This window comes from Mustela nigripes, chromosome 16 (assembly GCF_022355385.1).
Source record: "Mustela nigripes isolate SB6536 chromosome 16, MUSNIG.SB6536, whole genome shotgun sequence".
NCBI lineage: Eukaryota > Metazoa > Chordata > Mammalia > Carnivora > Mustelidae > Mustela > Mustela nigripes.
This window is the reverse complement of record NC_081572.1, coordinates 6,661,624-6,688,498: the sequence shown is the minus strand read 5'-3', so window position 1 is coordinate 6,688,498 and position 26,875 is coordinate 6,661,624. Positions and strand designations below refer to the sequence as shown.

General features: G+C 59.3%; 1 protein-coding gene across 1 annotated transcript in view; it reads left to right on the top strand.

Annotated features, from left to right (window-relative positions):
- The first annotated feature begins 332 nt into the window (after positions 1 to 332).
- The window catches only part of TTYH2 (tweety family member 2), a 37,837-nt gene continuing 11,294 nt past the window's right edge, over positions 333 to 26,875 (top strand). The window contains exons 1-6 of the mRNA XM_059378451.1: positions 333 to 528; positions 8,000 to 8,172; positions 13,169 to 13,280; positions 18,123 to 18,343; positions 22,298 to 22,393; positions 22,938 to 23,010. Coding sequence (XP_059234434.1) covers positions 400 to 528; positions 8,000 to 8,172; positions 13,169 to 13,280; positions 18,123 to 18,343; positions 22,298 to 22,393; positions 22,938 to 23,010 — 804 coding nt within the window. The 5' untranslated portion in view covers positions 333 to 399. The remainder of the gene's footprint in view (positions 529 to 7,999; positions 8,173 to 13,168; positions 13,281 to 18,122; positions 18,344 to 22,297; positions 22,394 to 22,937; positions 23,011 to 26,875) is intronic.

The following is a 26,875-nucleotide window of genomic DNA, read 5'->3' as shown; positions in this document are numbered from 1 at the left end:
AACTCACTACCCGCCCTGGATGCTCTAGGAAGGACCACCTCGCCTCGCCAGGACTGCCCTGCTCGCAGCACGCATTGACAATCTATATCCTGATTTGATAATTAGTCACGAGAAGCCCGGGGACTTAGAGACCGCTAAGAAGAAACAGGGGCGTTGGGGGAAGTTTTCACTTCTTGCATCTCTTTCGCTCGCGGGGCCAAGACAGAATGCCGAGCAGGAAAAGCCTGCTGGTTCCCGAGCACCAGCCGCAGCAGCCCGAGGGCGTGCCCAGGACTGGGGTCTGGCCCGGGGGGGGGCGGGGCCTGAGCCGGGGCGGGGCGGGGCGGGGATGGGCGGGGCGCGCGTCCCGGGCCGAGTGGCGGCGGCGGCAGCAGCAGGCGGGAGCACTCGGGCCGAGCCATGCCGGCTGCGCGCGTGGAGTACGTCGCGCCCTGGTGGGTTGCGTGGCTGCACAGCGTCCCGCACCTGGGCCTGCGCCTGCAGCCGGTGGACAGCACCTTCAACCCCCGCGATGAGAGTTACCGGGAGGTGAGTGCGCGTCGCTAGACCCGGGCCACGGCCGGCGCCCCAAGTTCCCGCACCACCCCGTCCCCACCCCCTCCCGGCCCGCCTCCCACCCTGCCCCGTAGTCTCGTCACCCCTCTCCCTTTCTCCTCCGGGGCTCTTGGCCACGGCGCTCCCGTCTGGGAACCTCGTGGGCCGGGAAAGCTGCAGAGATGGGAGTTCTGCCAGCGATGGGGAATGGGGAGGAGGAAGGGCGCGGGGGCTGCGTGCGGGGCGTGGGGGCCGAGCGCCGGGGGAGGGGGGCTTTTGTGCCGGTACCCGCGTAACTCCTTCGAGCGAGCTGCGGGGATGCCAGGGGGTGCCTCGGGCTTTTCTTCCGTCTGCGGTTCCAGGACGGGCGCTCTCTTTCCGGGTGCCCGCGGCCTGGGAGAAGTTTGAGCAGAAACTGACTGGTCTCTCCTGAGTTCGACTGTGCAGCCCCCCTCCTCCCCAGCCCCTGCCCGCAGGGTGGGAGCCGCTGGCAGCCCCTTTGCCTGGGCCTCTCCTGGACGGCTGCAGGGCTGGGGGAGGCGGCTGCGTGGGGGGCGGGGGTGACCAACCTCTGGTGCGCCCAGAGCCCGCAGCCACATGTGGAGATCTGGGGGAAGGGACGTGTCCCCGGTCAGCCCGATCCTACCCCAGCTTCACCCTCCTGCTCAGTACGTACAACACAGAACAAGGCCCTGGATTGCTGGGGTCTTGGCTTCTTGGCCGGCCACTCCCCTCATACTTGCACTTCGGCCCTGGTTCCCTTGCTCCTTGGGCCCTTCCCTCTGCCCCTTCCCTCCCTTCCCTCTGCCCCTTCCCTCCCACTGGGGAGGGGCTCCCCCGACCTCCCAGCCCTGCGGAGCTTAAGATTCTCCCAGCCTTCTGAGGTCTAGCCAAGCCTGCTCCAGCCCCTGAGTCAGTCCACCGTTGGGTCAAAGATTCAGGCTGAAAAGCCCAGAACGGGACCTGTTTGTTGAGAGCTACCCGTCCATGTTGGGACTTTGACCCCTGGTGGCCTCTGCCTGCAGAGTGTCAGGTTCTCCGACATGATCTGCCCGTGTGGGGCAGGTTGGGGCAGAGCCGGGCCTCTGCTGAGTCCCGGGAGGCTGAGGGGGAGGCTGAGCCGGGAGTCAGCTGTTAGCCTTCCCCGACCAGCCCTTCTGCAGGGCCCGGGATCCTGACTGGGCAGGGCATGCAGTGCACTGGGCTGGGGAGTCTAATAATAGCCCCTAGTGTCCCTGTCAACCTCAGGCCCCAGGCACTAGGTGCCTGCCCTTCCGGAAAGAGGAGAGAATCGGGGACCCCTTCCTGCAGTCTGAGAGGCAGTGGGGTGGGTTAGCCTGGCTCTCTCCTCCTCTGGGTCTGCCCCTCCCGCTCCCAGCGCTCTGCCCCTGGAAGTCAGCGTTCCCTGAGAATGCGGCCGCCTGGGGATAGCTCCAGGGAATCTTCCTCTCCCAATGAATGCATGAAAAGAGGCGGATATGATTTCTGAGACAGCTGTGTTGTTGGTGTGTGTGTGTGCACACGCATGTGTGTGCGTGCCCCTGTCTGTTGATGTGTCCCCAACCCTGCCCCCAGATCCTGTACTGGGGGGCAGGGAAGGTCTCCAACCATAATTTTCTTCTCTCCACGGGAGGAAATCTAAACTGGCTGGGTCAAGAAAACCTCCAGATGCCCGAGGGGTGGTGGTAGGGCACTCCCCGACCCCGGTGGCCCCAGAGACAGCACCTGTCCTGCCAGCAGCTGTGGTGGAGCGGGAGTGGGGGGAACTGCACCTCCCCCACCCACTCAGTGCCCTGGAGAGGTGGCAGCTGAGCCAGAGGGGCCCCTGCTCACAGTCCCTGCCTCTCTCCTCTCAGGGGGTAGCCTCTGGCTCACTGTGCTGGGCACCAGATGACTCCAGAAGGCATGCCCTTCCTTTGGGTCCATGTTCCTGGGCAGCCGGACCATGGCTCTGGGTGTTAGTTAAGGGGGCTCCTGCTTGGTTAAGTCCTCCTGTTGTCTGACCATGGGTCCCTTTTGGAAGCTCCCTTCCTCCCAGTTGGCAGGCCAGTTAACATCGTGGATGGGGCACCTTCTGCTGTCAGGCATCTGAGTACTTAGCAAACATGATGGAGGCCAAATGTTGTGCCAGACGTGGGGGTCACGTGATAACCAAGGCTGCCCAAGGCTCTGGCAGCTGAGTAGGTGGGGCTGGGGCTCTGCTCTCGGGCTGTCTTGGGTTGGAATCCCCGTTTTATCACTTACTGTGTGTCATGGCACGTGTCCATACTTCTCTGAGTCCCACTTCAATCATCTGCAAGTACTAGGGCTTAGTACCTAGAGGGTCCCAGAGCTCGTGGTAGGACCTGTGATACAAACAATTAAATGGGCTGCCCTTGGGGTTCAGTAATGTGTCCAGCGACAGTACTTTGTATCGGGTGATGCAGAGGGAAGAGATTTCCTTCTACAGACACTGATCAGAGAAGAACTAACCCATGCCCCAAGTGTCCAAATGAACAACACCGGCTTGTGGGGATGTGTGTGTGCGCGCTCACCAAAGACTCAGTGGGAATGGAAAGGGGCAGGTGCAGTCCCTGAGGAAAACTCAGGAGGGACCAGCTGTGCAGGGATCTGGAAGAAAAAGGGGGTCCTACAAGAGTGGATATGACAGACGAGTAGCTTGCCTGGTGACCCAGAATATCCTGAGCGAATTCAGCTCCCAGAAAGTTCCTGCAGAAGCAGGGGTTCCCACTCACTGTCTTCACTCTTGGGGAGCAGTGGAAGCCCGCCAATGTTTGATCCCACCCCCACCCCCACCAGTGGACTTGACCCTATACCCCCAGCTCTAGCTTGTGTGTACAGAGGGGAAGCAGCCCGGACCACCCAGTGTGAGTCTCTCTCCTTGGATGGGGGAGGCACAGAAATGGAGAGAACCACCCCCATCAAGGAGAGTAGGAAAGGACCCAGTAAGTTAGGGGGTCTAACGCTTGTGACTGGCCCCAGGCTGGTCAGGTGTCCACAGCGAGGACCTCTGGCCCTGCACCCAGCCATGGCTCTCCCCGAACAAGCCACTGGAGTTCCCACCTCCAGCTGCCCGCACCACCCTGCTCCCCGCCACGGCGGAAAGACCAGGCGCTGAGGAACGAATGTACATAAACTCCAAAACACCATGCAGATGTTAGCAGCTGCCTCTGCCGAAGTGCCGGAGCCACACAGGGTTTCCTGTTCCCCAGCTCCTTTCCGGCTTCTGTAGACCAGCCATTCTTTGGGGACACGCATGGCGAGATAGAGAAGACATTTTTAACTTGTTACATTTAGACGTGTATTTTCATGTGGTAACTGGGTGGCTCAGCTCCTAGGCTCCCCAGAGTCCCGAGTGTGTCTTCAGGCCAGGGGAGGGGACAGGATGGGGCTAGCCCCAGAACCATGGGGCTCCCCCCCACCCCCCTTCCTTGGGGGCAGGTCTCAGGAGGAAAGGCCAGGCTGGGAGCCCAGCCGAGGAGCCCAAGTTGGATGAGGAAGCCTCATTCATCTAGCCTCCACACTGAGTCATGGTCATCGGACAATCACGCTGGGCCCCCCTCCCCTGCTGGGGGGTCACTGGGGGTGCTTAACCCTTTCCTCCCAAGTGCTTCCAGCTCCCCTCCCTGGGCTCTCGCCCCAGGCCAGCCCACTCTGTAGCTGTCTCCTGACCCCTTGGGTGGGGGTGGGGTCTCCCACTGCAGACCCCCTCCCGCGCCTAGTGCAGAACCCCCTCGTGGTGAGCGTTCCCAGCGTGCATATCCGTCCCAGCCTGGGTCCTGGTCAGCGTTCCCAGCATGCATACCCATTCCAGCCTGGGTCCTGGTTTCTTGCTCTGGGTTTCCCATTACAAAGTGGAAAACCAGAACTAATTGAAGTCACTTGGCTGAGGACGGAGGCTGGAGCCCAGGCCTTGTTGTGGGCTGTGGGCACGGTGGTGGCTCGGTGTCGGGCAGGGCGGGGAGGGGTGGCTGCCGGGCCCTGAGGTGGTCAGCTGCTTTCTCGGCTCTGTCAGAGCAGGGGACCTGTGGACAGAGCTCCCAGCTCCCTTGGGAAGAGAGGTTTGCTCTCCCCCACCCCCACCAGCCATGCACACGGGGACCTGCAGTGTTAATTAGGGGCAGGAAAATAATTGCCTATTAGAGGTTGGCAGGTGCCACCACGGTGGTGGAAGGGGGTTGGGGGGGTTCTGCTATTTGGGCTACTGTTCCCTCCGCCCTCCTAACTCCTTCCTCCTCTTCTCCGCGCCCCAACTTCCTCCTTTCCTTCCCTGCCCCCCAAACCTGCCCCCCTTGTCACCCAGCACCGGTGCTGGGGAGAGATCCAGAGGTGAACTGCTAACCAAAAACCCCTGTTGGGCTTCCCAGGCCCGGCCTCTCCCGGGCGGGACTTGCACCTGCTTGAGGCCCGCTGTGCAGGTGCGGAGGCTGCGCCCTCGGGGCTGGGCTGGCAGGGGGCCGAGGGGTCTCTGAGAGCACAAAGTAGGGGAGCCGCCACACAGACGGAGGGGGGCAGCTGGCCGAGCTCTGGGGGGACTGACAGCACCAGCCTTCTTGGCGGTGCTTCCTCGCCGGGTGTGGACACATGGCATAGTCCTAGATTTTCCTGTTTGGGGAAAGACTGGGACTGTCCAGACCAGCTGGACGTCCAGGGTAGCTGGGAGGAGTTCTGGACACAAACCACTCTCCAGCGTATACAAAAGGTCCGTCTGGGGTTTTGTTGCCTTTTTTTTTTTTTTTTCATTAGGAGCAACTTGTAGAAAAGTGCACGCTCTTTTATTTCTTTTATTTTTAAATTTTTTTTTTAAAGATTTTATTTATTTGAGACAGAGAGAGCACAGGGGACAGGCAGAGGGAGAGGGAGAAGCAGACTCCTCACTGAGCAGGGAGCATGACGTGGGACTTGATCCCAAGACTCCAAGATCATGACCTGAGCCGAAGGCAGACGCTTAACCGACGGAGCTACCCAGGCACCCCAGAAAGTGCAGTTTTAAGTGTCTGCCTGAGTACGTGCATAAGAAACCATCCTGACGGAGTATTCCCGACCCCCCAGGAGCCCCTCACGGTCTGTCCCTTCGCAGAGGTGTTTCCTGTGTGCACCTGTCACTCACCGTAGGTGGGCTCCTCTGACTGCCGTTTGGCTTGTCTCCCTCACCCTCCCGTCTGTGAGATCACCCGCGCCACCGTCTGTGGCCGTGGCTTTCTTCCCGTGGCTGCCTGGTATTCCTGCTTCTGACGACAGTGCATTGTATGTGTCTGTTCTCTTGTCAGTGGACACTTGTGTCCTCTCTGCTCTGGGGCTGTTACCAGGGTATTGAGCTGCTGGGGACATTCACGGGCATATCCTGGGGGGGACACCGGCCTCTTTTCTGTAAAGTAAAAGACCAGGCGTGGCCTTGCTGGCTTGTGGGGTAGGGGCATTGCGTAGTGATTGGCCTATTAGTTAGGGGGACTCTGGGTTTTAGCAGAGGGGTCTCGGGGGCCTGCACAAGGGTGGCCAGGACACAGCCTGGCATGTCTATCCCCTCCTCAGTCAGAGGAGGCCCTGGAGAGTGGGGCTCTGCTAAGCGAGTCTTTGGAGAAAAGCTTAAGCTTATAGAAAAGGTTTGAGAAAGAATGTGGACGCTCCTCAGCGCCCCCCAGACTTGCGGGACACCGACCTCCTGGGATCATCTCTAGACATCCTTCTGGGCCCGGAACAAGGCTTGAGACCCTGCATTTCTAAAGGTTCTGCATTCTGAGAGATGGCGCACCATGCCGGGTCGGTGAACTTCATTTCACTTTGCGTAGCGAGCGCCTGTCACCCGTCTCTTTGTCTTCCTTGGTCTTCACCTTGGTCTGGGGCTCCAGGGCACTCCGGTGAGGGGGCGTGGGGGCAGGAAGGTGGCGACTCCTTTCCACCTTCTCAACAGGGCGGGCGGCCTCCTGCCCCGGTCACGGGACAAGCCCAGTGCTCCAGGCCGAGAACCCCGGCCCCGCCACGCCGTGAGGACATCAGGGACACTTCCGCTGGGCTCATGTGTTCAGGTCCACTGGGGGCGGCCACGCTGCTGATGGAGGAAGGCGAAGCCACGCCACACACCTCCACCATCCTGGCTCCCAAATGAGCCACCTCTCCTGCCTTCTTCCGGGCTGTCCCTGCCACTTGGGCCATTTGTGGGTGAGGCTCAGAAGCCTACAGGTTCGGGTGACAGGAGGAGTAGGTTGAATCAGGGCTCCAAAAACCAACCCGAGCCCTCACAGACTTGGGACAGGACAGGGGGGACCCAGCAGGTGCCTCACCCCGGTGAGGCTCCGCCCCGCACCCCCCCACCCCCTGAAAATGACCCTGGCCTGAGGACTGCAGACCCCAGCCTCTCTTTTCATCACTGTCTCCTCTGTGCATGCGTGGTCTGGCACAGGAAGTCCTAGCATCTGACAACTCTGCCTCACTACCACCAGCACCGGGTTCCCCAAAACAGGCTCCCACCCCAGAAGCCCAGACTAGAGTACCAGGGGCTGTGGAGCTGGAATCACAGGCGGGCACGTGGGGAGCAGGGTGAGGCTGACTGACGGCCAGGTCCAGCCCTGGCTGGCGGCCACCAACCCTGGTGCCATCTGGTGTCCATCTGGCTGCATCAGGAGACTAGAGGGCAAGGAAGGGGGTGCCTCCGGGCCTCTTGACAGACAGCAGCTCGCCTCGCAGGGCCCCGAGGTGCTCTGCTGGCCTGAGGCAGCCCCTCTTGCCCTCTCCAGAATCGGGGGCTTGGCTGCTTCTCCTGGCCTGTGGGGGACAGCGCTCCCTCTCCGGCTTCAGTGAAAGGGACCCCATGGTACATGTTCTGACTCTGCCCCACCCCCCACCCAGCCTTCCAGCCCAGAGCTGCCTTCTTGTTGCTCTGGAGGGACCCCAGCATCTAGAACAAGGCTCGGAGGAAGCGGGTGCGCCAGGCTTCCCTTCCTGGCCCTGTCTCAGGTTCCTCTCAGCTTCCAAAACATCCTGCCCAGACCTGGTGTCCTCCAGGAGGCCGCGGCCCCAAGACCCTCATAGACGTCCCTCCCCTTGTCTGTCCCGCAGCCACGCAGCTCACCCCCCACAGCTGCCGGCTGGCGGTTCCTGCCCGGTCTCTTGAACGGCTCAGAGGAACTCATCAGTCAGGGCCTGGTCCGGATCCTAAACCACCAGCCGGGGCCCAGCCTTGAGCTGCTCCTTCTCCCTCACCTCTGCCTCAGCAGCCCAGACCGCATCCACTCTTCTCCTGGCCTCTGCCCGCCCACCCTGTCCGCATGGAGGCGCCTTCTGCCCCGGCGCCCCTGCCCAGCCTGAGCGCCAGGCATGGTGTGTTCGAGAGGTGGAGGAGGCAGGAAGGGCAGAGGAGGGGATGGAGGCTACCCACAGCCCCAGGGGGAGCTCGGGGCCCCAGCACAGGGTGCTTCTCGAACCCCACCGTGGGACCGAGTTCTGACCCCGGGCCTCTCCTCTTCAGTCACTGCTGTTCCTGGGGCTGGTGGCCGCCATCTGCCTGGGCCTCAACCTCGTCATCCTCGCGACTTACGTGGTCTGCGTGTGCTGCTGCAGGCAGGACGAGGCCGTGCAGACCAAGCGGCGGGACTCCTGCTGTGTCACCTGGACGGCGGTGGTGGCCGGGCTCATCTGCTGGTGAGTGTCCCTATACACTGGGCTTGGTGTGTGACTTGTGGGGGGGAGGTTCTCTGGTGCCCACAATTGGGGGAAATCGGGAATACAATGGGCCTGACCGCCAGGGTCTTCCTGGTGGTCAGCCTGGTCTTTGACACCCCTTCCTCTCTGCCTCCAGCCCTCCAGCCTCCAACCATAGGGGCTCCTCTGCTGTCTGGCCACATTCTCCTGCCCAAGCACTGGGTACTGTGATGGCAGAGGCTTTCCCAGGGTGAAAGCGGTCCCTTTCCCCGCCCAGTAGCAGGAGTCAGATGGGTGGGGTGGCGACAGGGGTCTCCCAGTGTGCCTCTGCCCTGGTGCACTGCTGGTCAGCCTGGCAGGGGGCAAGCCTCGGAGACCAGGACAGCCTTCCTGGACAGAGGGGGATGTCGGCCATTTGCTTCCTGGGACCTTCCCGGCTGCTCTGTGAGGCCAGAGAAAATTCGACTACAGTCTCCATCAAGTCCATTCGTCTCAAGAGATCAGTAGTTCTTAGTGCCATCCTGTGGGCCTTCTTTGCTCTGGACAGCGCATGAGGGTTCCTAACCCCACGTGAGAGCCCATGTTGCCCAGACAGGATCCGCACGCTTGCTGGCTCTGTTTTCAGGAAGTTGTGTTGTTCTTGTTCTCCTGTCCACAGAGGTTTTTCCAAAAGCCTCAGGTCCTGCCGTGAGATGCTCCTGGGGGTGGTCCCTCTCGAGGGGTAGAGACCTCCTTGCTAAGTGTCTGTTGCATCCAAAATCCCACAGCGGGACTTGGCCCTCTGTCTGGGCAGCAGGACGGTGGGGGCGGGGGGGGGCAGGCGGGGCGCAGCGGTGCTGGGAGTGAAGACGCCTGGGCTGTTAGCCTCACTTTGCTCCTGTGGTTTCTTCTCCATTAGCGCGTGCTCCCGTCCTGGTCCTGCCTGCTGCATAAGGGTCACCTAAGCCAAGATAGGAAGGAGTCGGAAGCAGCATCGCGGTTGTGCCAAAGCGCTGAGCGCTAGGGCTGGCTGGGGGGCGGGGGGTGGACAGGCCGCCGGGTCCTAAATCATAAACAGAAAGGAAGGAGTTCTAGTCAGGAGTTCAAAGACAAGTCTGACTCCAGCAGAGAGGAGCTTCCAGAAGTAAATGGAATAAAAGCCTCCCACGGGGGGTGGGCAGGGAGAGACGGGAGACAGCAAAGCAGCCAGGAGTGCCTTCGACACGGCAAGCCCTCTCCGTGTGAACTCAGATTTTTTTTTTTCAAAAACACTGTAAATGACAGAAGAATACTTTGGAACAGTAAGAATGACTTTGGAGGGCCAGTTCCAGTAAGTAATAATTACCGGCCATTTGAGGAAAACTCAGAACAGAAGGAACACATGTGGCATGATTCATTCTCCAAAATTCTGCAGGCTGTTTGCACCAGGCAAGCGCGAGTCCGCGGGAAGCCCAGGCACTAATTCTGCCTTCTGTGGTTCGTGGTGTATTGGGAGAGGCGGAGAATCACACATTTGATTTGAGTAATTTCAAACTAAGGAGTACGTTTGGAGGAAAAGAACCAGCATAAAGGCAATGGTGTACTTGAGTCGGGCATTCCTGGGTCAAAGGCTCCAAGATCCATAGGATGACCAGGCAAAGGTGGGGGCAGGGTAGGAGGAGATACTTCAGGCAGAAGAAAGAGGAGTGTGTGCAAAGGCCCTGTGGCAGGAGGGAGCAGAGGACGTTTTAAGGAACTGAAAGAAGCTAGTGTGGCTAGAGCAGAGAGAGCAGGTGAGGGGGCTGGGGTGGGGCTACTACGTGGGGTCTTGGGGATCAGCCGTAAGTGGAGTAGGCACCAGTCATCTTCGCTGGAGTTGTGCTCAGTTCAGAATGAGCTGGGGGGAGAGTCAGGGAAAGGGAGTAGAAAAGGCGGAAGTAGAGGGAGACCAGGGGAGATTGGGGGGGTGTGGGGATCGGGAGGACTTGTTGGGCCCTGACAGTAAGGATCCTGGAGAAGAGGGGAGATTCATTCCATAGAAGAAAGTCCCAAGAGCAGGTTCCCCAGACAGTCAATGGTATAGGAGGAGAGCTCCTCGTGCCCCTCTGTGTGAGAGACAGAATTTTATCCCTGGGAAAGGTATTCTGTCTTTTCCCTCAAACAGAATGGTCTGTGTGGCCCAGGCAGGACCGATGACCCCTGGAGGGAGCTGCGAGGTCCTCATTAAACAGCCAGGGCGACTTCCGATCTCGAAAGACCAGGTGCCCTCCTGGGCCAGCTCCAATAAACCCAGACTAGGGGAAGGTAGAAAATGAGACTACCTCCAGGCTCAAAAACAAGGCAAGGGATGGAAAGGCTTTGTGTTGACGCTGAATCCTCAGAAAACACTAGATCAGGACACAGAACTAGAGGAGGTTATAGAGATAGTTATAAACACAAGGAGTCAACAAGAGGCATTTTTCAAGCATAACAAAATTTTTTTCAAAATAATAAAGTCACCAACTAGAAGCTCCTAGAACTCCAGCGCATCTCACGTTCGAGCATCTCGGCTGGACGTGTGGTCCGGTGGGTGCTGGGGAGAGACACCGACCGGACAGGGGTGCGGTTCAGTGGAGTCAGAACGAGTTGCACTTGCGTTCTGGTTGAATGCACAGAAGACTCGCAGGACACCAGACTGTCGCCAGCGCATGTGCACACGTCTGCGTTACACACAACAGAGGAGCCTCTGTGCACAGGCTCGGAGCACACGGCTGCCATGGGCGCGGGGGGCAGTGCCCCTTATCTACACTTGACAACAGGCACTTGGGGTGACTCTGTCCCGTGGTCCACGGACCCCTTCCTGAGAAATGCTGTGCTTGGGGCCGAGCCCATCCTGGGAGGAGATTTCTCTAAAATCTCTAGGTTGCATCCTAGACTCCTCCTCGTGAACAGAAAAAGAAGACAATGTAAGTGTGTGCACGTGTGCATTCGTCTCCCCACCCCCCGCCCCCGAAGTTAGTGTTCTGGATGAAGAGTCAGCAGGCGGCTTAGTGAACCTCCAGATGTGCGCCCCCCCCACCCCCTCCCCCGTCCCCGGTGGCGCACGTCGGATGAAATACAGCGGATGATGTAGGCGAGATTCGAGATGATTTGTCCAGGCTGGAATGTTGGACGGATACCAACTCGATGCAGTTTCACAGGGATAGATTTTAAAAGTTCTGCTTTTGCTTAAAACAAAAATTAGTGCCGTGCTACAGGAAGGAGGAGAGGCTGGGCTTGGCGGCAGTTCCGGCGAGGAAACCCAGGGGTGTTGTAGACCACGGGGTCAGCGGGCCGGAGAGGGGGTGCCGGGGCTTAGCCGCCCAGTCCTCCGAGCTGGATAGACACCTGGCTGTGGAGGCCTCGCCCGGAGTGACAGTGACCAGTTGGAGGAGCGTTTGAACCTGGTGGACCGTGATGACGGAGACCGGGGTCTGGATGGAGGACACGCATCTCACTTGGAGAGCGGGAGGGAAGGGGAATGGGGAGCCACATTCTGATGTCTAAGGGGCATCCTACAGAATTGGAGGCTTATTTCGGGCTGCTCCCAAGGACAGTCAAGAGACAGGAGATGGGCTTCAGCTCCATGGAGGAAGGAACTTTCTATCAGCTGGCCAGCCATCTTGTGGGTGCTGTGAGGAAGCAGAGGGGAAGGGTAGAGAATAGGGGAGACCCCCAGCTTCTGGAGGTTTTAGGAGAGACCTCGGTGGTCCCTGAGCCTCCCCCATGACAGTCCCCAGGGGAGCTGTTGAAGGTGCACGTCCCAGGCCTACCACAACAGAATCCCAAAGGCCTGACCAGCGGTCTTCGCTACCTTTGGAGCTGCTGGGTTTAAAGACAGTAGTAGTATTCCCGGCCCACAGGAAATGTGCCATAGAGGTAGTCAGCCAGGCCAGGGACAAGATGGCCGTGAACCTTCACCCCTCCCCCTGGGTCACCTCCCACACCCCTAGGAAAGAGCTCCTTAGGCAAAACCCCACTTTCCACGGATGTTTATAGCAGCTTTATCCATAATCACTGAAACTTGGAAGCAACCAAGATGCCCTCAACAGACAAATGGGTACGTACACTGTGGTCCGTCCACAGAGCGCAGTAACTTTCAGCGCTGAAGAGAAAGGAGCTCCTTAGCCATGGAAAGACATGCAGGGACCTTGAATGCGTATCATTCAATGGAAGACGCCAGTCTGAAGAGGCTCCATGCTAGGACTGCAGCCATAGGACATTCTAGAAAAGGCAGAACTATGGAAACTGTAGAAGGATCGAGGGTTGCGGGGAGGGAGGGGTGGGTAGGTGGAGCACGGGTTTTTAGGGCAGGGAAGCTACTCTGTAGGATACTCGAATGGTTGATGGGTGCCATACACTGGCCCAGACCCACGGAACGAACCAGAGCAAGGGTGGTCCTTAGTGGGAACCATGGACTCGGGGGGATAGTGACGTGTCGGTGTCGGCGTATGCGTGTACAAAGGTGGTGAGGAGGGGCGCCTGGGTGGCTCAGTGGGTTAAGCCGCTGCCTTCGGCTCAGGTCATGATCTCAGGGTCCTGGGATCGAGTCCTACATCGGGCTCTCTGCTCAGCAGGGAGCCTGCTTCCCTCTCTCTCTCTCTGCCAGCCTCTCTGCCTACCTGTGATCTCTCTCTGTCAAATAAAATAAAATAAAATCTTTAAAAAAAAAAAAAAGGTGGTGAGGAGTGGTGGGAACGGAGGTGGCTCTTAGGGCGGCAGGGGCTGTGTGGGAGATCCCTAGACCCCTACTCAGCTGTGCTGTGAATCTGAGACTGCTCTAGGGGCCCCTGGGTCTCTCTGTGAGTTAAGCATCCAATTCTTCATCTCAGCTCAGGTCTTGATCTTGGGACTGTAAGTTCAAGGCCTGCCTGGGGCTCCACACTGGGCATGGAGCCTACTGAAATTAAAATAAAACAAAATAATAGGATGAAATAACATCTGCTCTAAAAAATACGTATTTAAAAAACAACAACTTTCTCTTCTGCTGTCACTTCTAACCTTGGGGTCTTGCCTGTAGTGCCGCGGTGGGCGTTGGTTTCTATGGAAACAGCGAGACCAACGACGGGGTGTACCAGCTGATCTACTCCTTGGACAACGCGAACCACACCTTCTCCGGGATAGATGAACTGGTAAGGCGCACGGGCGGCGCCGGGCCGGGTGCAGCCCGTGAGGTCAGTGTGCTCAGAACAAGGGCCCCAGTCACATCCCAGCCAGCTTGGCCCCCCGGGGGTGGGGTGTGGGGGGTGGGACTCCCCTTGGGGCTACCATTGGTCCTGCTGGGAGTAAACAGGCAATTTCTGCTCTTCAGGCGGGGAGGGGTGGTGAGGACAGGGGTGAGGACCAAAGGAGAAAGGCCGACTGGGTCCTGGGGGGTCCCGGAGGCAGCCATGGAGTCCAGCCCTGTGGACTTCGGGAAGGCCGAGCCTTCCCCCGTTTGTCCAAGGACAGACCAAATGTGGGAAATCACCCTCCCGCTGTGCTCTGTTTGCTTCAGCTGCTACATGTGGAGTATCATGGGGTCCAGACAAGGTCAAGGTGTGAGTCTTTTCAAATCCAAGGGAAACAGCCCAAGGGGTGGTGCATCCAGGTGTCGTGGGGGCTCTGGCTTCCGGCTGGGGGCTCAGGGTGGCGGACTGTGCCGGCTGGCCAGAGGGGGTGTTGGCCTTTTAGGGCAGGAGCCACTCTGCTGGGCATCTGGCCTGAGTGAGAGACCAAGGTGGGGGTTGGGGTTTTCTCAAACACCGACCTTGGCCTCTTAGACCCCAGGTGCTTGTCCCCTTCATCATAAGGGGCAGGCGTTTTGGGCTGGTTTCCAGGTAGACCCCATGCCCGCAGGAGCTGGGCTCCAGAGGAAAAGGCAAAAGGTGGTTTTCAGGGAAGCCGGTCCTTGGACATCCACTCTGTTCTCCATCCCCTCTGGACCAGGTCCCCTGCCGCAGCCGGGAGGGGGCAGTGACCTCAGCACATGGCCAGTTTATGTCATTGGGCAGCCGCAAGCACAAAATCCAGCCCCAGCCAGAGCATTTGGACATTGCCCTGGTACTTGCTAGAAGAGGATTCTGGAAGAGGATTCCCCCTATTGCCCCCTCTTTCTCCCTAAGCTCTTCTAAGGCCTTAATCCATCAGCAGCCCTGGGGTGGGGGTGGGGGGCACACCTTAAAGAGACAGTCCAGCTGCTCCTCTGGACCCAGGAAGGCTGCCGATGGGGCTCTGGCCTCAGGGAGAGCCCTCCTGGGTAGTGATCGGTCACAGGCCAGACCGGGGCCCTCCTGTCCTGCAGCACGTGCCTGCTGGTACCCATTGCTGGGAGACTGAGTCGTCCAGACACTGGGCGGAGGCAGCTCTGTGGGGCAAGGCAGGGACAGCTGGGATAGGGAGCTGAGGGCAGCCTCGAGGCTGAGTATGGCCCGACCAGCCCTGGAGGCATGGGGGGACCTCACCTTCAGGGTCCCCTCTGCCCTACCTCTGCCCTGAAAGGGAAGGGGCTCTGGCCTCTGGGCTCTACCTCCTGCTCTCCCTCCACCCACCAGCACCAGACCCACTAAGAGGAGAAACCCAGACCCGAAAGGGGAGTCCCCTGCCTGGGGTGGCCCCTGAGCCATGACCTGCACTGCTTGACTCATGCCCACTGTAAGGAATGGCCCTTGTCTCTCCTAAGGACTAAGGAGAGAGAACCCCAGAGCCATCCTCACGGGAAAGTTTGAGTTGTTTGTGTCCTATCCTGTGAGATGAGAATGGACAGGGAAATAGCTAGAATGAATCCCCAGGATGGCCTGTCCACCCCGAGGGCTGAGTGAGGGCTCCAGGCCAGGTCTGGACATTCTAAGGCAAGACCCACGTCTCCAAACTCCGTGTTACCAAAGGGAAGAGGTCTGTGTGTCCCTGGCTATCAAGCCCTTCATGGTCTCTGCACCATGTCTGAAAGTCGCAGGATCCCCGGGGTTTTGAGACGGTCGAGCCAGCTGGGAGCTGCCTCCATCCCGGTGAGGGCCATGGCCTGCCTCTCCGGGGTGAGCAAGGTATTTTCTCCCAGTGGAGAGATGGAGCTCTGGGCCCCTGCTGGGTGGGACCTGTGAAGTTGGTTTGGGCCTCAGGGAGGGCACCTGACACTCTGGGTCCCGAGGGCTGCAAGGGAGGCAGCAGCCTTTGGAGGGCTCCCCAGATCTGAGGGGTGAAGGCCAAACACCAGAGAAGTGGTGTTCAATGAGATAATGTGAGTGAAAGTGCCTGGTAATCTACAAAGTCCCCCCAAGTGGGGGTCACTATGACAATGCGTGTCCTTATTATAATGACTGTCATTATGTGTGTTCCTCTAATCACCCTGAAGAAGACAGGAGGCTTGGGTTAGTCGGGCAGGGGGAGGGCAGGACTGGAAGGACAGGTCAGAGTGAGGGGGACCCTTCAGAGCTCCCCCTCCTGGACCAGAAGCCCCACACCTGCACCCTTGCACCCTGAGGGCCCTGCCGCTGTTCAAGGCTCGGGGATGCCTGGCAGGCTTCTGCATCAGCTGCATGCTTTGATTTGGGGGGGGGTCAGAAAGGGTCATTGGGGAGTGCCAGGTGGGTCCTTTCTCTGGCCCAGTGCCCTCCATCCACCTCCCCTCCTTCAGTGGGCGGGGCCTGAGCTCTGGCGAGTGACTCACACAGGGGACCAGGCATACCTCTAACTGCTCAGGGTCTTAGCTTAAAGGTCCCCAGGAGCTTGGCTGACTCAGCTCTGAGCCACACGTTCCAGTGGCCAGTGTGGCTCCTCTGGGCTCTCATAGGAGAGCCAGCAGCAAGCGTGTGGGCAGACGTGGGTGAGGAATAGGGCATGGTGAGGTAGCATTCATGTTGCAGGACTGGAAGCTAGTGTGTTCTGGACCAAGAACCTGAACCCGGCTGTTCTGGTCTTCACCGTTCCCTTCAGGATCTGAGATGGGGTCCCTCCCCACACTGGCAGAGGATCCACACCTCTGTCCCCTAGTATGGCTGCCCTTCTAGAAAACCTCAGAAAATAGAGAAGCTTCCTCCCCACCTGGAGATTTTCAGACTTGAGCATGTATCCCAATTCCCCGGAATGCTTGATTAACACAGGTCGCTGGGCCCTCCCCGAAGTTTCTGGTTCTGGAAGTCTGGGACAGGGCTGGGAATTTGCTCCTGGTCACCCTCCTGCCGGTCCAGGGGCCGCACCTGGAGGACGACTCCTCCATCCTGGGGGGCCGAGGGCTCCCGCACCTGCTTGCTTGCCCTACTCCCCCACTAGCCTGAGTCGCTGAGCTGTCCCTCTTGAGCACAGAGCTCTTCCCTGGGGGAGTCTCTGCCGCATCTCTGGGGCCACCCTGTCTCTTGGGGGCTCCGGCGAATCCTCTGAGGACCAGCGGTGGAGTGGGGAACAGGGGGCCATCCATAGGTCGGCGTTGTGGTTTTAATTTTTGTTTGTTTGTTCCTTTGTTTCCTTTGAGAGGACATCAGGAGCGAAAAAGAGGGCCAGGCAGATGGTTACTGGCTTTGGTTTTTTTTCAAGGAGAGATTGAAGAAATGAAGAAGTTAAAATCATGAGCTAGGGAAGGCGAAGTCGTCTTGTAGAAAAACATCGTTAGCAGCCCTTTGCTCCAAAGTTCCTCATATATAATACAGGAACATAAAAAGACCCCGATCTCAGCACTTAGTGACGGTGCCTTTCGGATCAATGGTTCTAAAGCACTTGTATGTTGATCTCATTGAACGGAAAGGAGGGTTGATTGGGGTGATTGTTGTTAGGACTTTTTTCTTCCGCATGAAGCTAGAAACAGCCCAACCTGGAGTATCTCTTAGGCCTTACCCAGCGTGTAAGAACGGAGAGCAAGCCTGGAAATGGAACAGGCTGCTGACATTGAAAAAACAAAGCCAAACGGAACAAAGAGGGCCATTCTCTTGTCTGGAACCGGGCACCCGCAGAGGAGCACAGATGTGAAAGGCCACAGAGTTGCCTCGAGTCTCCCTAACGCACCAGCAGCGGAGTTGGTCACCAGGAGTGTCATCTCCCGAGGCCTCTCAGGGCTGCCTGTGGGATGACGCCCCTCGGTGACATTTTACCTTCCTTCCAGCCCCAGGGGAGGATTAGTGCACACGTAGCATTCCAGCCGGTGGTACCTGTTGGTTCAATGTGACAGTTTCGGCAACAGAGCCTTTCTTCTGCTTGCGGCCGACACAGAGGCTCAGAGCAGGCTTGGATTGGAAGGGCGAGCTGGGGGTTCCCAGGCTGTGTCCCTGGGTCCGGCAGGGACCCTGCATCTGGATTGTTTGGAAGCACCTCTCCAGGACCAGGCTGTCCTTGGGCTCCTGGTTGGAAAGCCAAAGCCAGTCACCACCTTTGTCCTTCCCTCTGTACCTTTGGAAAGAAAGTCGCTTCCTTCCTTCTGGAGCTCCCAGCTCCCGGCCCTTGCAGCCCAGCCAAAGGAGGGAGCCTGTCCATCCACCTGGCAGGACAGGGTGGGGTGGGGGCGGAGGCGGGGTCCGAGTCCCCAGAGCAGGGGCCGACCTCCTCCTGCCACATGTCCAGGCTCTTCCAAGGCAGGATCCGTCCGTCTGCGTCATTTCAAAGTGTCATTGTTCTGGCTTCACGCAGGCTCCGGAGGCCAGGAGCTGTTGCTGGGCCCACAACAGAGCCTTTCTCTTGGGAGGTGTTTAGAAATCCCACTGTGGAAACAGAAGGTCAGGTAGCAACAGAGGAACTTTTCCATTCAGCATTCTATCCCTTGATCTGAAAAAGAATTTCCAATCCAAGGTGTTTCGAGTTTTAAGGGAATCCTCTTCAAGGAAGTAAAACAGATTCTCCTGTCTGTTTCCCCATCTAGGAGCCCCGGTCCTGGTTTAGACCAGATCAGGCCTGCCCCCCAACCCTGGTGCAGGCATGTGAGGGCTGGGGTACGGGAGGGCCTCTCTGTCCTCCTGTGGCTTGCACGCCTCCTCCCCCTGGAGGCCAGATTCACAACCCTGGCCCCTCCGCAGGTGTCCGGAACCACCCAGAAGATGAAGGTGGACCTCGAGCAGCACCTGGCCCGGCTTAGTGAGATCTTTGCCGCCCGGGGCGATTATATCCAGACACTGAAGTTTGTGCAGCAGATGGCGGCCAACATCCTGGTCCAGCTCTCGGGGCTGCCCGTGTGGAGGGAGGTCACCACAGAGCTGACTGAGCTGGCCGACCAGACTGGCTACGTGGAGTACTACAGGTGAGAGCCCAAGGGCGGCTTCCTTCATCCCAGCCTGAGTCTTGGGGCCCAGGCAGGGCCTTAGTGAGCCAATCCTGGGACCAGAGGAGTGTGTGTGCTGAGCGGTGGGCGTCCAGAACCGCCTCCTTGGGCAAGCCGGTCCCAGAGACCCAGAAAGGGGCAGACGGGGGGCGGTGTGCCAAGATCCCGTGTGAGAGGCTGAAGATGGCCTCCAGGGACCCCTGGAAGCAACATCCTTCGTGGCTCGTACCGGGTAAGATGCCAGTGGTTTACGGGGTTTGTGGGGCAGGTTTCCCTACATCTGCAGGCTCGAGCACGGGTGCAGGGGGTCTGCACGGAGCCTCCCTTGATGGCAACTTCTTAGCAAACCCAGCTTCTTGTACACAGAGAAGCCCGAGGGGTGGGAGGCAGAGGGGCACCGCGCCACCTTCACCGTACTCAGAAGTACAAACTCATACGTCCGTAAGCTTTGGGAGTCCGTGTACGTTTCTCCTGCCCTCCCAGTTCCCAGACCCCATCCCAGGTGAGGGCGCTGGACACAGGCCCGCTGACCAGCGACCGGCTGCCTCCTTCCGTGGGTGACATCTACTGAAGGTCGCTCTGGGGAAAGCCAAGGAAGGAGGCGGCCGTCTGCGCTTTCGGGGACTCCTGGCCAAAGGGAGACTTATACCCCCCAAGTGCACATCTCTCTGCCGCCAGGGCCCAACGCCTTGCACGGAGGGAGGGGGGCCCTGGCGAGGAAGGGGTAGATGAGTCCTGAAGTATCAGCTCTTCAGACCTGCCCCTTCCCCAAATGCATTGGTTCCCCTTCAGGCCATTTAGCAAAGGTCAGAGCCTTTACCCGTCCTGTTGCACAATTTACTCTGGTTTTCTGGATTCATTTCTCCTTTATGAGGAAACCCCACCCCGGGCTGACTAAGAAGGACACAGAGGAAATGCTTCTAGTGGGACCCCAACTTGTCCAGAGCTCTCTCCCTTTCCCCCTGGGTAGGATCAAGCCGGACCTTGGCAAGGGAAGCGCGTGAAGTCAGTCCCCAGCTCAGGCGGGCGCTCCCCACTCCTCGGTCCCACACCCCACCCAGCCCCTGCACGCCTCAGCTATCACGGACCCGGTTTCCCACCAGACTTTTCCCCTTTTTTCTTTTTTTTTTGCTCACGTTCAAAATGGCCTTTCTCCCCAGCCACAGAAACTCCTGATTCCGAGGATGGGCTGTGACTCGTGACCTAAAAAAGTGGCATCTGATGAGTCCTGTGACCTGAAGGCCATTCTTCCTCTGAGCGTGTGAAAGCTTAGTCTCGGGGCTCAGGGACAGGTGGAAAGTGGGTGCCCACGTTGGCCCTGCTTTTCTCCATGAGCGGCCCTGGAGTGGGACTGTGTATTTTTAAGGGCCCCCCGTGGGCATGAGACACTGTAAGAGTTGGAATAAGTCAGTTTACATATCAAAAGGGACTTATTTTTAAGGTGATTCCATTAAAAATGGGCGGCAGGGTGGTGACAGAGCGCATCAGCTGTTTTCAGTGTGGGTGACCAAGGGGTGCCCTCTGACCCCCGTCCCAGCTCCCTTGGTCAGGCTGGGGCAGAAAAGGCCCAGTCTGAGGACATTAGCACCAGTGGCCCCTGACAACCAATGGTGTTCTGTGCCTTCCTCCCTCCGCTGTTGGCCGGCTCCTTCTCTCCCCTGTTGTCCCAGGACAGAGAGGGGCCTCATTCCTCGAGCTCACCAGCCTGAGGGGCTCGTCCGAACAGACTCCCCAGCTTTGCTTTCCAGAAGACTCTAGAGCAGAGCCATCCAGCTAAGCTCGTAATTTTTTTTTTTTGGCACTTTTATACAAGACCCAGCTAAGTATTGGAGGCACTCAAAAAAGCCAAGCTTCTCTGAGAGGTTCAAAAGGGGTGTGACCAAGGCGCCTGCGGAGGCCGGATCTGTGAGAGCCCCGGGAATCAGGGCCCGTGCAGCTCCTGTTCCTTAGAAACACATCCCAGGTCATCTCTGGGCTCCTCTGGGAAAACACATCCGCCTCGCAGAGCTGTTTTCAGGAACTCCTTACAGCACGGGGTGTGGATGTGGAGAAAACACGGAAACATGATCGTGGAGAGTGAGTGAGAGGCAATCCTAACCTGATTTCCTGCTGGTGTGCCCAGCAGGGAGAAAGGCAGGAAGAAACCTTTAGGTTTGAAACATGAAACCGGAATTTTGAGAGGTCCCTGGTGGTTGGCCATGTCTCCTGCAGGAAGACTCACAGAGGAGGGGGAAAGTCCAGAATTCCTGGGCTGGGCTCTCCTCCCACGGGCCTCTGTCTGTTTTCCAATCTGCGAAATGGGGTCGTAGTTTCTGAGGCCCCTTCCTGCCCTGACTCCCATTCTAGGAAAACTGGCTCCTTGGTGGAAGGGGGGTCTCGGTTAGCGCCCTTTCTTGGCACTCAGCTTCCACTCACAAAGACGGGAAGAACCTTGCTTGGCTGCCAGGGGGCCTCCGCATGCTCCCTCCCTCTGGGACCCTCGTCCTTTTGTATAGCTGGCGCTGTTCCCACCCACCCTCCCAAACTCCTTCTCACCCTCCTGATCCTGTTAGTGAAGCATTGCTGGAGAGGAGGGGTCCCTGAATTTAACTGGCTCTTGCAGTAAGAGAAATCATAATGATCCAAAGGCTTCCGTCTCCAGGGGCTTGGAGCCATCCCTTCTGTCTGTCCCCGCTGCCTCCTGTGCAACCACAGGCTGCTAGGCGGTGGCTGCTAGGTGAGCCTGGTGCTCACTGGTAAGGCCCTCTCTGGGGATCCCGTGTAGAAGAGAAAGGAACTCTCGGGGCTTTGCTTGGGACCACATCAATGCCTTTGGACTTTAAGCCCTGTGGATTCCTCAGCCGGTGCTTTGGAGAAGCAGGAAAGCGGGGACTTTGAGATCCCCTGGTGGCATGCCTTATTAACCTTTGAACTTAGTGAACATTCAGCTTTCCACCCAGCCCTGAGAAGGCTCCAGCAGTAAAGATTTGGAAACTGAGGCCCAAGGGAGGGAGAGGCAGCTTGTCAGGGTCTGCCCGCTGGTGTGTGACAGTGTTTCCCCGTCAGCGCAGCTTGGGGGTGGGGGGCGGGGGGCGGGGGGCGGGCAGTCAGGCCCAAGGAGTCAAGGAGTGAGGGATTTCCCTGGGGCTCCCTCGCCCTACCTGAGCTCCCTGGTGGTCTGGGAATGAGCCCAACCCCGCGTCTGGGCACCCCGTACCTGGCACAGATGTTGCTGAGACGAGCCTGTGTGTCCTAAGCAGTGGGTCCCAGGCAGCTGGGAGGGCGAGACAGGAGGCCTGAGGGAGGCCAGGCTGAGCCTTCACCATGGACATGGACATCTTTGGGGCTTTCTTAGATCCATGGATATAAATGTCAGGCCTGATCTGATGCCGGTGAGTGTTCTGAAAGCAGCAGGAGGGTCCGGAGCGGTACCCGTGGGAGGCTGCAGAGACCTCGTAGGCCCATTCCGCCCAGCGTGTGGCCACTAGCACACGTGGCACTGGCTTGTAAATGAATTAGAAGCAGCTCGGATGAGACACACGTCTCTTCCATTGCCCGGGCCACGTCTCCACTCCCCCGAGCCATGCGTGGGCAGGGCCAGGTGCACTGGGCAGCGCAGAGATCAGAACGTGCCCGTCACTGCAGGAAGTTCTGGCCGGCAGTGCTGGTTTAGATGCTCGGCCTGGGTGGGGAGCGTGACCCCTTCGTTCAGGCACAGTTGGTGCAGCGCTGGGAGTCCCCGAAGAGCCCGTCTGCCATGCGTCCTGGTCCTTCCCGTCCGGGGCAGGGTGTGCAGCCTCGTCTCCCGCTCGGTTGCTGGCTTGGGACAGCACGTCACAGTGAAGAGTCAAGCTGGCCTGGGGCCTGCTGTTCAGGCATCCCCCGCTGGGCCCTGCTGGGTACTGGTGCGGTGACGTACCCCCCACCCCTGACCGTCTCTCCCCATTCACCCAGATGGCTCTCCTACCTCCTGCTCTTCATCCTGGACCTGGTCATCTGCCTCGTCGCCTGCCTGGGACTGGCCAGGCGCTCCAGGTGTCTTCTGGTCTCGTGAGTATCCCTGCATGTGGGCTGGACAGCCAGGGGGTGACAGTGTCACCGTGAGAGAGAGCTGGGGGCCTGGCCAAGCTCTGAGCGTGTGGTGGGGGCTGTGGCCGGAAGCCGCCCTCCAAGCCCTCCTCGGCCAGCATCGGAGGGAGACGGCAGCCGCTGATGCAGCATCTGGACACCTGGCAAGGACCGGGCTTTGCCTCCATGTGTCCTACATGTCGCTGGGCCTGGCTGCTGAGCCGCTGAAGGAATGGGACCCAAGCGTGAGAGCCTCCAGGGTTTCTGATCAAGCCTTCCTCATAGCCTGTGCTCTCACAGCTGTGGCTTTTCGGCCAAGGGACCGATGCTCCAGGCACTGGGCTCCGTACCTCTCAGCCTGCAGTCAGCAGCAGATAATTAGGGACCGCTAGAGTCTCGGGGGCCGTGGGGGGGACAGGCTGGTGGCTCAGAGGAAGGTCACTAGAAGGTGGTGGGGTGACGGCCCTCACGGGGTTCCCACCTGCCAGCCTGCGCCTAGATCCCACTGGCTGTGCCTCTCTCCCAGGACACTGTGCTGTGCGGCGCTGGGCCTGTTCCTCAGCTGGACATCTCTCGCTGCCGACAGCGCAGCCGCTGTGGTGAGTCGAGGGTGGGGGTGGGGGTGGGGGGTGGTCCGACCAGGACCGTTTGTCTGGAGGCATGTTGAGGTGTCCTGTCCAGAGTCCCCAGGGCAGGGCCAGCTTCCAGTCTCTGTTCCTAACCTAGACTCTCAGAACCGAGAGGGCTTGGATCAGCCTCACCAGTCCCCTTGCCCTTCCTACGGGGACAGAGGCCCAGAGAAAGGAAGAGGCTTACCCAAGATCATGGGGTATTTAGGGACAAGGCCAAGATGAGAAGCCTGATCCCTGATCCCTTTCCCACCCCATTGGCCCATTCTCAGCCCCGGCTTGTGACGCCAGGCTTGGATGACCAGGTGACTCTGTGCGCATGAAGAACTCACCCGGTCTGATGGGGACGGGCGGGGTCTCATCCCCAGGCTGGCGAAGCCTCGGGCTCCCGAAGCACCCTCCTGGGCCGCCTTCCCCGGGCACTGGGAACGTGGAACGTGGTGTTTAGCTTGTCTTCCGTCCCCTTGCCTCGGACTCGCACACACGGCCTGAAACACAATGGTATTCATGTTTCTGGCTGTGAGACCCCAGAATGTTTTTAAAACACGCACACGCAGGGCGGGGGATGCTCCCTATGTAGGTATGTTTGGTTGTTGAGCGACCTGGCGCTCAGGTGGAGCCACACACGGGTCTTGGATTCAGCGGACTCTGGTTCTGTGGCTCTCGGCCGCGCTGGGTGTCTAAGGACACAGACACCAGGACACGATGTTCGCGTGTGAATGGATACCAGGGAGGCCCAAGCTGCATGTGTGTGAGTGTGTGTGTGAGTGTGTGAGTCGGGGGGAGCAGGCAGGATTTACCAGGGGATTTCGGGGAACCCCTGCCTGATTCAGGGGCCACAAAGTCAGCCCATGGCCTGCATCTGTGCCGCCTTAGTTACCTGGGCGTAAAGAATGAACGAGGACGCTCCCTGAAGCCCTCTCCCTGAAGTCACACCTTGCCCTGGGACTTGGGGCTGGCCGGTCACTCTAGGCTGGGGCAGTCTGCCTCCACGGGGCCCACCCTGGTGCCGCCGGGCTCCCAGCAGCTTCGGGCAGAGTTTGTCCTGGAGGGAGACAGGCTGGGGGTCTCCTCTCTTCTTCCCTCTGCCCACTGCGTGGTGTCCGCTTTGGGTGCAAGGGAGGACTAGCCAGGCATGAGCCTACAGCCCAAGGGCTGGGGCCCCCCCGCAAGATGCAGGGAAGGGCAGGACAGGAGGGCCCAGGTTGTGCCGCAGAGGATCCTGGGGTCACCAGCAGCTGAGCAGGTACCCAGTCCAAGGGAACGGCGGCTGGTCCAAGCCACACGCTCAGCTGCCTGGCCGGCCGCCTCTCCTTTGGGGACGCACAGGGAAGCCTGCACGAGGCCAGCTCTCCAGGGGGGGCTCTCCTGCCCCTCGCACAGCCTCTGCCTTCTGGAAGCAGGGGAGGCCTCCAGCTTGCCGCCTTGAGCGGCCCTCGGGAATCCAGCTTCCTCCCGGAGGGGGCTTCTCCCTCACCCCCGGCTGCAGTGTTCAGGGGGACCAGAGGCCATTGAATCTCCCAGCTGGGCGCCCTGGGCTGCCAGTACGCTGGCGAGGAAGGCTCCGTATCCCTAATTGTTGAGTCAGGCCTGTGTGAGAGAGGGCTGTGAGGGAGCTGAATGCGCCTTTGAGAGGGCTGCCGGCCGCGCTGCATTCTAATGGGAAGTGGGGTGAGGACAGGAGGCAGGCGGGAGGCAGGCCGGGTCAGGCTGTTGTGGAAGCTTTTGTGTGGTCCTGCTGTCCCTGCCCTGGGAGGCCTGCTCTCTTTGAGCGCTGTGGGGCCCCTTTGAGGACCGACGCTGAGCCCCTCCCAAACCATCCCTTCCAGTCCCGGAAAGAGGACCTCCTCGAGGAAGGCGCTCCACCCCTGGGAATCAGCTCCCAGTGGGAGTCTGGGGAGCTGCGCTCTGGGCTTTGGCCACCCTAGCCTGCCGCCTCCCCGCCCGCCCACCCTGAGAGGGTGAGGGGCTGAGGGCAGAGAGGAGAGAAAGCGCCAGAGAAGAAAGAAGGGGGCCGTGGAGGCTGGGGATGGGGGGTAGGGGGCCATCCAGACACACTGGGACAGCTAGGCAGTTCCCTGCAAAGCCAGCCACCAAGGGGGAGGCGGAGCCCACCGGACTGAGTCAGGGTGAGGGAGTAGGAGGGTGGCCTCTGGGACCTCCTGTCTGGTCTGTGTCTCCCCTCTTTGCCCCTTCCCAGTGGGGGGGGGGGGTCCTAGGAAAGATCTGGAGCCCTCCAGACCTCAGTTTTCTCGAGTGTGAAATGGGGAGAAGCATAGCACTCGCCCCAGAGGGGTCGGGTGGGTCGGTGAACCCCCGGGAGGCATGCAGGAAATGGCCAGGGAGCTGTAACCTCATTGTCGGCCACGCGTCTATGTTGTTACGTGAGGGGCGCGGGGGGACACCTCCAGATCGTCCCCTGTTCTCCGGAGCTGCCTCCGCTGGGTTGGATCCTGGGCGTCTCTGCCTGTGCTCCGTGCCCCCTGCCCCGTGCCCCCTGCCCCTTCCCCCATCCCCAGCCCTGCTGTGTGAGTAAGGCACATAGGGGCCTTGGGCTACGTGGACAGGGAGAGAAAGTTGAGTCCTCACTGCAGGGTCTGTAGGGCCGACCTGGCCTGACGGGAGTAGGAGGCCACGTCCCCAGGGGAGCCTCTCGGACAGATCCCAAACACTTTGGGACCCAGGCCAAGATGGCGGCCTCCGTCTTTATTATTCCCCAAGGCCTCCCATCAGCCCCGCTCAGGGCTGGCTCCTCCCTCCTCGCCCTTCCCGTGACAGGAGTAGGCCTGCGGGTCCTGCGGCTCTGATTTATGGTAATGAATCAGTCTGATGCATGTATGGTCGTGATTTGCATATAGAGCAATTCTCCCAGGGTCCCGAGCATGTGGTCGTGTGTGTGCGTGTGTGTGCGTGTGTGTGTGTGTGTGTGTGTGCATGCGTATACAGAAGTGACTCTGGGGAGCTCTCAGTCTGGAGGGGGATCTTATTTCCAGCCCCCCAGACACATGTTCTAGACCATAATAAGTACCACGATACAGCTCGCCCCTGGATCTCATCCCTGGAAAGGCACATGGTATCCAGTAGGTGCTAAATAAATGCCGACCGACTCAGAATGAATGCGTGACGCTCCAGCATGGAGCCTGATGTCACTGCTCCCAAAGGAGGACAGAGCTCCAGCAGTGCAGGGCCCTGGGGAGGGGTCCCCGACTCAGGGAACTCCTAGAAACGGGTTGGAGCGCCAGAGCTTCTCCTGGCTGTTCGGAAAGATGGAAGCCCTCCTTTCCCCGGGGGTCCCACTGTACCCCCAGGCTGGACCTGAGAGGGGCCTGGCTCAGGGGATGGGTCCTTGCTCCCACCAATCCCGGGGGGAGGGTTCCTGCTCCCACACAGCCCATAGCCCCTTAACGGTCACTTCTCCAGGCCACACTATGGGGTCTAAGCCTTCCAGCTCACCGGTGGGAGAGCCTGGAGTCTGTGTCCCCTAACTCCCAGCCCCCCACTCCTCCCAGTCCTCCATCTTATCCTGATCAGGACCCGTACCCACAGCTCAGAGATGGATTCGGGGCCAACGTAATTCTTTCAATGTTGTTGTTATTGGTTTTTCGGTGTTGGTTTTTTTTTTTTTTTTTTTTAAGATTTTATTTATTTGTCAGACGGAGGGAGAGAGAACACAGCAGGAGGAACAGCAGGCACAGGGAGAAGCAGGCTCCCCACTGAGCAGAGAGCCCGATGTGGGGCTCGATCCCAGGACCCTGAGATCATGACCTGAGCCAGAGGCAGATGCTTATTAACCCACGGAGCCACCCAGGCATCCCTGACATAATTCTTTAGGAAG